Source organism: Anoplophora glabripennis, unplaced genomic scaffold (genome assembly GCF_000390285.2).
Source record: "Anoplophora glabripennis isolate ALB-LARVAE unplaced genomic scaffold, Agla_2.0 scaffold172, whole genome shotgun sequence".
Taxonomy (NCBI): domain Eukaryota; kingdom Metazoa; phylum Arthropoda; class Insecta; order Coleoptera; family Cerambycidae; genus Anoplophora; species Anoplophora glabripennis.
In genome coordinates, this window is record NW_019416503.1 from 894,233 (window position 1) to 904,824 (window position 10,592).

The 10,592-nt window shown below is 33.0% G+C and overlaps 1 protein-coding gene across 1 annotated transcript in view; it reads right to left on the reverse strand.

The window, feature by feature from the left end:
- LOC108905252 (extracellular serine/threonine protein CG31145-like) overlaps positions 1-8,733 on the reverse strand; it is a gene marked incomplete at its 5' end in the record, with an annotated part of 101,019 nt that extends 92,286 nt beyond the window's left edge. The window contains 2 exons of the mRNA XM_018708053.1: positions 6,882-7,022; positions 8,540-8,733. Coding sequence (XP_018563569.1) covers positions 6,882-7,022; positions 8,540-8,733 — 335 coding nt within the window. The remainder of the gene's footprint in view (positions 1-6,881; positions 7,023-8,539) is intronic.
- Positions 8,734-10,592: the final 1,859 nt, after the last annotated feature.

The following is a 10,592-nucleotide window of genomic DNA, read 5'->3' on the forward strand; positions in this document are numbered from 1 at the left end:
GAAAACCATTCTCATCACAACAGTACACTACAGAAGCGATCAGGACATACCCCACCCGCTTGGAAGATACTCGTATCATAGCCTGTGATTTCATTACTTCAAACAAACGCAAAACCTTTTTACATTTCCTTTTACCGTGAAACTAAATTCGAAATGAATTTCGTAATTTTATACGTTTCTTTATTCTCCGAAGGAGAATTACCTTCGACACAAAAAAAATACACGTTTACTACGGAAACTGAGTTCCGCGCAATTTTAAATTTCGCCAAGATAGGAGCGCTATTATATTTCTTTCATAAGACACGAATTAAATGAAGAAGAACTCGGGCTTGTCAAACGTGAATTCATTCGGCAGGTTACCTCCGTAGTTTTGAATAACATGTTGCCAAACAAGGCATTGCGGCTTCTGCTTCTTTATGCCGCAAATGCATTTTATGGTAATTGTAATTTTATTAAAATATTTAAATAAATACATCCAATAATGATATTAGTTTCTAAAAAATAAAGAATTTGTAAGGCAACCTCCATGTTTTATTTCTTATTTTGGTGTTTTGCCACCTGTGAAAAATTAAAAAATTAATGCAATGATTCCTTGCGCCAGAACTATTTGTAAACCTAAATTGTGTCTGTAACCAAGGGTTGTCTGTAAACAAACGATATTTTTTGAGTTGAAATCACTTTGAAATCCTAAAACCTATACTGAAAAAATGGAAAATATGGAAATTCCATCTGAAATTTTAAAAAAAGCTAATGCGGCTACTACAGGCATCATTCCGGAGAAATCTATATATAAATTCTATATACAACAAAGAACTGAAGGAATTTCAAGATTGGAAAATCAAAGAAGGGGTGAAAGGTGTAACAAAAGCCGGGACGCGTAGTATCTAATTTATTTGTTAGTTCTCGGAACGGATGGGTCAAAAAGTAAAATATTTCAGTCAACACAAATTATCGAAAGTGAAAGGCTCTCAAGTAGGTTAGCATTGTCCTTTGGAGAAATTTAGCAATATTTTTTGAACAAGTTCACTTTAGAGTCGGGGCCATGTGTTAAGCAGGTATAAAGAGAGAAATGTTTTTAATAACGTGCGAAACCACGAGAAGAGCGTAAAGATTCCAAAGTAGAATTAAATCAAATTGTTAAATTGATAGTAATTGGAAAAGAAAGTTACAGATCAATAGCTGTTTTTTTGGCGGATTTTCCAAGCTATAGAGATATATTAAATGAGATCGACTAATATGTCTCGTATCGCTACACGGAGTCACTAGAGGAAGGCTAGGGTTAGTTGTAAGTAAGTTTCGTTTCAAAATTATTTAGACAATTGTAAAATCAGTCAATTAGATAATTATTAACATGGCATAGTTATGCCAAAGAATCCCGACATTTAGGGTTCCCGCCAATAACATAAGAACAGAAACATCTGGACCCAAGAAATGGGCGTGTCGAAGCGAAGTGTCGAATTCAAGAGAGATCTAGGAGAAAAAGTCAGTTCTTCTTTGTGTTCCACATTGAGCAGTCGACTTAGTTTTAGAATCTCGGGCTAGTTAATTAAATTTAATAATGGATAAAGTTTTTTCCAAATTTTGTTATGGAGCGCGCATTTCCTGAATCTCGGTACGCTGTCGCGTGTCAATAAATTAAATTAAAAAATTAAAACTACCAAACTATCAAAAACTGGGATGTACCTGTTATTATTTTCCATATCAATAGTCTATTCTAGTCTTAGACTTATACTTTCTGTATGAAAAAATTGATAATATGTAAAATTAAGTAAGCAAATAATTTCCACAGCTTTTATCGACACAGGCAGGCGAACATATTAACGACCGTGATAATTAACTATTAACCGAAATATCTTTTTATATTGTAGCAAGCAAACAGAGGTCTCCATTATCTGTGCTATTACTAAGGGTTAATAAGCAAGAAACTACAACGCAGGCATTATGGTAGAGCAAATATAACCCATAAATGGGCTAAAAAAATTAATTATCCTGTCACGCAACGACCTTACGAACGAGTCTTTACGTATATTACCTAATTATACCACTATTAAATAGACACTGAACCATCCTTACTAACCCTATATTTGATTTAAAAAATAATTAAAGAATTTCTAGCACTAAGGCTTTGTTCACACTTTTATTTGGAAGATACAAAGTGGTTAAAAAAGCAAGTAACTTTTTTATTTTTGGGTTTAGTTCTATTTAGAAAAATTAATTCCCGTGTTTTGTTTTTCGTGTCAAGTAAGGTTATTTTTATGAGTATAGGAAAACATGTTAGGGATTTTTTATCGCAAAAATAGCAGCATTAGAATTATTTCACGTTTCCCAACATACTTGTGTTCGAAATTTGGAGAAAAAATATTTTTCTTCAAGCGGATACACTTTAAAGAAAATACCATAGATACAAGTGTGATGAAAAAACATCAGGTGGTTATATATGAAAATTATTCATAAATGTTATTAATCATAACTTTTTTTCTGTTCCAAATTATATTTTTCATTTTTTTAAGATTATCGGCGTTTAGAAATTTTAACCAATAATATATTTTCTTCAATTTGGTATACAACTTTTTCAATAAAAAATTCCTGACATGTGTTTCTGAAAAATGCACTCTTATAAAAAAATAGCGGTAAGCAAAGCATTCGTGGAAACAGGAAACCGTCAGTTTGGTTTACCCACCACTTTCAAGAAAATGTTATATCCTGAAAAATGGGTCATTTGTGAATATGCTTGAAGACTGCAACGTCGTGGCAGAAGCTGGTTGAAATATCAGAAATCATTGGAACGTTGAAGCGGATCCCAACTCTATTAAGTGCTATGGACGAACGAGTGTTTCAGCCGTACTAGAATTTTAAATAGATATGTACCACTACTCTTTGAAAAGCAAAGGTCACTTTTATAATTAAATATGAGTTTTTAATCAATTAATTATTCAGTTTGTAGTACGTATATCTGAAATAACAATATTAAAGTTATGTTAGTGACCGAACGTTACGATAGGTCAAAATTCACTCTCGATAATCCTTTGTATGTCAGCGGTTAGGGGCGGTCCAAAAAGGGGTTTAAATAATGATTTAAATTTTTTTTTTCAGCGTAAATATGCATTTTAATTTTTTTTTAATCGCGTATTCCTATTCTACTCATTTTTCCTATCTTCCCTTAAAATTAATGATATTATGACTAAATCACCCTTTATAATACACACTTTTTTTTGTAAATAAGTGAAAACCAAGACAGCTACTTCCATTAGATGGATTTCCCATTATCAAAATGTCAATGTATCGTAGTAGTATCAGATTCAAACAAAACCGGGTTAGAACGTGGGGAGAGCACACACGAGTGAATTAGAGTGGAAATTAATCATTCTGTCACGCGATGGCGTTGCAAACAGGCCCTCACGATTATTGCCTAATTATATCACTACTAAATACCAAATTGCATTAGTACCATGCCTTTTACAACTCCTATACCGTAATAATTGTGAACATTATCTGTCGAATTAATCACTTTCGATTATGTACCTTGCAATCTGAAATCTAGGGAGGCTATTAAGTTCCCATTAGGAGTGTTTTGTTTGATGATATCTCGGCAAGGTCTTCTTGCTACTGTTACTCCGATTCAGACGACTGTATCTGAGAGGTTGGATTTGAAAGCTTATCCAGTATTTACGTCATCTTCGGGAGCATTATGTTTCGCACATGTAAATTGAATTCGACATAGACTGTGACAGTTGGTAGTCAAATTTCTAATTTAAGGATGTAAATATGTAATAACCAGAGGGCCGTTTGTTTATTATAACAACACGCTCACAGGTGGTATAAGTTGTGTGGAGTATTTATATAAACACCCACAAAGAAATTAAGTTTAAGGTGTGATAGGTACTAGTACCCCGCAGGACAGTCGAAAGTAGCTATACAGGGTGTTTCTAAAATAGGGTTCCAAACTTCTGCTGCGTTTATAACTCATTAAAAAAAGCCAAAAAGTTCCTATTAACATGTGCCCTAAAACGCACCCTTAGGAAGTTATATGCCCTTAAAAGGGCTCAAACAAAACTGTTTTTTTTTTGTTATTGACAAAACGGTCGCAAATAAATAGAAAAAAAAATTATGGATCTTTTCGACATGCAAATCATATGCGTCCCATTTAGGTTGGTGAAGGGGGTTTTCGGCCCGTAATTTTCTTTATTTCAATTTTTTTACAATTTTAGCAAAAATTCAGTACCTAAAACCTTGACGGTTTGATCGTTTTTTGCACGTGTTTATTCGTTGTACTGCGGCGTCTTTGAAAATACTCACATGACATATCATTCCTATTATTTGATAACCTTTAAACTATTCAGTTATTAAATGTTTGAAATTATTTGTCATTTCGGAAAATAGCCCTTAAAGGCCTTTAAATCATAACATGAGTCGATATTCTATTAAAAAAATTTGCAAGCGGGAAAAATTACATCCATATAAAATTCATTTGTTAGAAGAATTGAGTGAGGACGATTATGATCGTAGAATCGAGTTCTGCGAAGTTATTATGGATAAACTAGTGGACCCGGCAAACGTTGTTTTGCCATATAAATTATTCCTAGGATTATTTTAGTAGATTTTTCATAAAGAAATTTCACTTCTACCATCTATATTATATTTAGTGTTGTTATTCAGTGTATATCGTGTATATTTTTTTATTAATGTTAATAGTAAACGTCACTATTACGATTGATGCACAAACAATAATAATTATGGCCGAAAACTGTAGAGAGTGAGAAACGGCTTATTGTGTGAGAGAGATCTCATCCCTACTCCGTTCTGTTTACTGGGTCAGAAGTGACACCGGTCGACGCCTGGCGGGGATAAAAAAATGATCAAGTGATAATTGATCAGTTATCGACCGGGGTTGAAAATTATTGAATTACTAATATCGCTATTAAAAAATAGGGGTTGATGGTAGAAGGGTGAAAATTTAGGATTGTATGTATTTTTTAAAGCCACATCATAAAAAAATAAAAATAAAAAATTTTGTCCAAAAAATTAAAAAAAAAATTTTGGGGTGGACCACCCTTAACATTTAGGGGTATGAAAAATAGATGTTGGCAGATTCTCAGACCTACTCAATATGCTCACAAAATTTCATGAGAATCGGTCAAGCCGCTTCGGAGGAGTACGGGAACGAACATTGTGACACGAGAATTTTATATATAAGATTAAAATAAATAAAAATATCAACTTTGTGAAACACATGTATATTGTTTTCTGGCGAATCTACATTTTGTTTAAACGGACATGTAAACCGATACAACTGTAGGTATTGGTCAGACCAAAATCCACATTGGATGGAGGAAGTTCACACCCAATGACCACAGAAAGTAAATGTTCGGTGTGACATTATTGGTGGACACATCATAGGATTTTATAAACAGAAATTTGACATCTGAACGATATTTATTACTTTTGCAAGAACATATTATTCCAGAGCTTAGACGAATCCCGAACAATAACAATCCTAATTTACCGCCAGAACAAATATGGTTTCAACATGATCGGGTACTTCCACATTTTGGACGTGTGGTACGGGCATATTTACTTGAAACTTTTCCTGATGAATGTATTGAATGCAGAGGGGCAATTCAATTCAATTCAGCTAGGTCTCCGCTTGACTTTTTTCTGTAGGGTCACATAAAAAATGTAGTCTACAAAAATAGGCCACAAAATATCTAAGAGTTGCAGAAAAGGTTAAGGCATGAAATTTCCACTATTCCTCTTTTAGATTCACTACAAAATTTTGTTCAGCGAATTAATTACTATCAGGAGGTAAATGGTGAACACTGAGCACCTTACAGAATAGAATTCCAAAGAAAATATTGTTCATTAAAACTTCTTTCCTCTCTTTTTTTTATTCTGGCAACTATTGTTTTTATAAAATTTAATTAAAAATACATTTCTTGGTTTCATGCATTTTTATCTATCCTGAACTATTATGCTTTTTTAGTTTATGTAAAAAAAACTAATAATAAAATTAAATCATATCCATATCCTCCACCTTGTGTTATTTTCAAAATAGATATCCATAATTTGTGCCCATTTTCTTTTATACATTTGAGAGTAGTAAAAAGTTACTTTTAAAATTTGATATCTCGAAAACGGTTAATTTAGGTACATGATGTGCCGTACGAATTTTGGTAAGAATTTTGAGGGGAATTGAAGCATGGAATAATAGGCAGGATGTTCCATTGAAGAAAAAGGAAGCATTCATTGGGTAGAAAAGGCAGGCCTCCAAACTACCAAGTTCTGTTTATAAATCGGTAAGGCATAAACGTATTGGAAATTCTACTTCCAATAGTTTTGCGTGATATTTACGCGTCTATTTTTAATTGTAAATATAATATTCTGTTTAGGAAGACCAATCTTTCCTATGGAAATTTCTAAACGCCATGCATATTTATATTAGTAGTTGGATCGTCGTTCTAACACGCTTAAAAGAACATTTTTGGTGGGTGGTCACCTAAAGCTCGTTACACACATCCGGCAAAGGAAGATGCGGTTCCGTAACGGAGACGGAGTTGCGTCACACGTTATCTTGCTGGATGTATAGTATAGTACGACTACAAAATGGAAATCTGGGACGACAATGTTACACATATCTGTGTATTTCACGCAAATCTCTTGAAAAATAACGGGTAACGATCCTATCGTTTTATTAATCTTACCGTAAAATTTTATGCTTAATGAGTATACTAGACATTTTCTGAGGACGTACTTAATAAATACAAAGAAAATATGGTATTCAAAAAAAGTGCCAAAGTTTAAAAATAGAGGAAAGCGACTTTCCGGTTTAAATAGAATAAGTAGTTTAAATAGAGTAAATACGAAAACTGTCAAAAATTACTTACCTCAATAATGTTTCTAATGTTGACTGCCGTAGCATACAGCACTGTAGTAGAGGACCCAAGATGGATAGTTCATCATGAAAGGGCTTACCAAATCCACGCCCATGATCCAAATGTAAGGTGAACGTGTTGTTACCAAATAACCTGAAAAATTAGATGGTTTTCTAAATATTTATATCATTTTTGGACAGAACTAACTATATTTTTTAATAAAAAAGTTTCAACTACATTTTGAGAAGAATCAGCACTCGATTGGAAGTCAACTGACTGACTATATTGTTTCATCCAACCATCAATTTTATTCTCTTTTGTATTTACAAAACTTATACTCTCTTATTAGCTTTCGTATATTTTACTATATTTTAAAGGTATCAAACAAAATAAAAAAAAAATTGAATCAAATGAGGTCAATGTTCTTTGATAGTAGAAATGTTATAAACTATATGGTTTTACGTGTCAGTCTTTGTCAAAGGTGATGATAGAACAACAAAATTAAAAGATACTTCTTTGAAAATTACATAGTTTGACAATGGTAGGTATGTGGTTTTTGTTCTAATTATATTTAAATATATTATTTTTAGATTTTATTTTAGATAATTATTTATTGCTAGCTGTTTGATAGGTATTGTTGTGGTGCATTAAATAATTTGAATCTGAATTAGTTTAATACATCAATTGTATATAAGTTAGATCTCAAAATACAATTATTATGATACATCTATCTTTTTGGCTATCAAGTGGAAAAATTACATTTAAATCATTATCATAAAAAATTTAAATATCCGTGTTTTTATTAATACATGCTATGTCTTTCCGGTTTATAAAAAATGATCGAGAAACTTAAAGCATTCATTTTTAAATTCTATTCCAATTTCGATTATGATAAGTAAAAATATTACCGATTTTACAGAAAGGAAATCCATTCATCCGATAATTGCACTTCCATCAATTTTTATCACGTTTTCCGTGGCACTTTGTCACTTCGGCATTGGATAATTTAATGGGCAATAAATGAATGCTGTCGCCATGACAACGAACCCAATTTTAAGACTAAATTGTGTGACGAATGACAGTGAAAAAAATGTGGGCAAGATATACAGGGTGTTAGAAGTTTGACTGCCTTAATTTTAACAGACGATAGAATACATTAAAATAAACTAAAAAAAACCTTATATGACATGGGTCCTAAACTCAACCATTTCCAAGAAAAAATTTATCAAAACCTCCAACTTGATGTACAAAAGTTCGATTAAATTTAAAATTCGATAAAATTCATATCGAGCAATGTGACAACGGCGCGGCGGTTAACACGAGGTACCACGCAACCAGCAATACGCAATCCAGTTGGTATCTGGAATGGCAAAATAATAGCGAAAAATCATCAAAACTAGCGAAAAATCGTCAAAAATCACGTTAGTGAGCCAAAAGAATTCGAAATAATTTTTTTAGCATTTAAATAAATGATTTGCTTGTAATTTATAACAAATGCAATGAAATATCTGGATTTAAGTTGTAATTTAGAGACAAAAATTAAAAATATATTACTTGTGTCGCACTTTTTATATGTGACAGTAGTATTTCTACTATTATTAATTTGAGCACCCATAGCAATTTAGAAGTTTTGGCGCTTATGCAGTAAGCAACTCTAAATTCAAACTTACCTAAACGTCTCGTAGTGATGCCTATCCATGTTCCCCATGAGAAAATCGAACACAGACATGTCCATGAGATCGTAAAGTCTGCGTCCCTTGTCGTAAGGCGGAATCTCCCTCACCAGCTGGCAGTAGTTGGGGTCCGTCTCCCACTGAGCTTTCCTCCGCTTGTGGTAGGACCGCCGCCATGGATGCCTCCATACCTGCGATAATATTCCCGGTTAATGTACGAGAAACGTCAATGAACGCTAGTAGAGAGTTTTAATCAGGAACTAATATCAGGAAAAGCGAAAAAGGAATTTACGTTCTATAAAAAAGTTGTGTAGTGAACAAAAAAGACATCAGTTTTGTGTAGAAGTGACATTACTCTCCAAAACTGCCCACGGTCTCAGAAAATTTTTTTCCGATTAATCAGTGACAGGGGCATTTAGCCTGATTCATCAGCTTGAATTTTTTTGTTTTTTTTTTAATTTTCTGCACGATTATTTTTCATTGAAATGTCGGCTATTGAGTGAAAAGTCACCTTTTTTTATCATCGATATGTCATGAACTAATGATCGTACATCGAACGGAAGGTGGGTTTGAGAAACCTGAATCAATTCTCTTCAAGGGCCTTTTGGTATGTTTGAGAATTTTTTTTATACAGGGTTCCCTATACATATCTCTTCTAGTTTTAAGTTATGTACTATTTTTTGTGTAACCACCTAAAATGATGTAATTTCTTGCGAGGATAGCTGTGGAATTTTTAGCAAAACTTCAAAACAAACAACTAAACTGTCAATTTGTTGTTAGTCTCTTGCAGTGACAATTTAATTTAGTGTATATAAGTGTTTATACCTATTCAAATGCTGATATTTTAAATTTATTATTCATTCACGGATGTTGCAATGGGATTTTAAGCAGAACATGTACAGTTTTTAATGAAACATATCCAAATTTGCAACCAATGAGCAGAAGAAAGTTAAGAAGAATTTTAGCAAATCAACTAGAGTATGGTCGAATTAGTGTAGAAAGAATTTTACCAAAACCAATAACTTCAAATGAAGATAATGTAATAAATGTGCTAGCCTATTTTCATGTTCATCCAGAATCCTCAACTCGTGCCGCAGAGTATGATTTATGCATTTCACGAGCGTCCATTCACAGGATGCTAAGAACTAATGATATGCATCCATACAAATTTAAGCTACTTTCTACTCATCATCCGGGTGACGCCGTGCAACGTGTACAATTTTGTGAAACGATGTTAGTGCGATACCAAGAAGATCCACATTTTTTGCAACATATTATATGGACAGACGAGTCAAAATTTACGAGAGAAGGTATTTTTAATAGACATAATACTCATTTGTGGTCATCTGAAAATCCTCATGTTATCCGGGAAAGAAACTTTTGAAATAAATTTAGCGTAAATGTTTTTTGTCTAATTAAAGATAACCAAATTTTTTACCATATCTACGAAGAAAATTTAAATGCCGACAGATATCTCAATATTTTGCAAACGATTGTGGCAGATTTTCTAGATGATATACCCTTGAACCAACTAAGGAAGTGTTGGTATCAATTAGACGGCGCTCCACTGTCACAATCAAATCGATCAACAGCTGACTGAAATGTTTGAAGATAGATGGATGAGACGCCTAGGACCGTGGAATTGGCCAGTGAGGTCTCCCGATCTCACTCCATTAGATTTTTATGTTTGGGGAGTAATAAAGCAAATAGTTTATTCTACACCCGTTGCTTCAAAAGAGGATTTGATTGCTCGAATACAAGAGCGTTCCATGAATTGCCTGTAGCTGAAATAGCAAAAACGGTGACTGATGGTGTTATCTCTAGAATCCACAAGTGCTTAGCTGTTAATGGGGGTCATATTGAATACTTAAGTCATTTTTATTATCTTAGTGCATTATTATTATCAACATACATAATTAAAATTGTGTATTACTATGTATGAAGTTGATTTTTTAGAATTCTTCTTAACTTTATTCTGCTCATTGGTGGAAAATTGGGATCTCATTAAAAACTGTAAATGTTCTGCTTAGAATCTCATTGCAACGTCTGT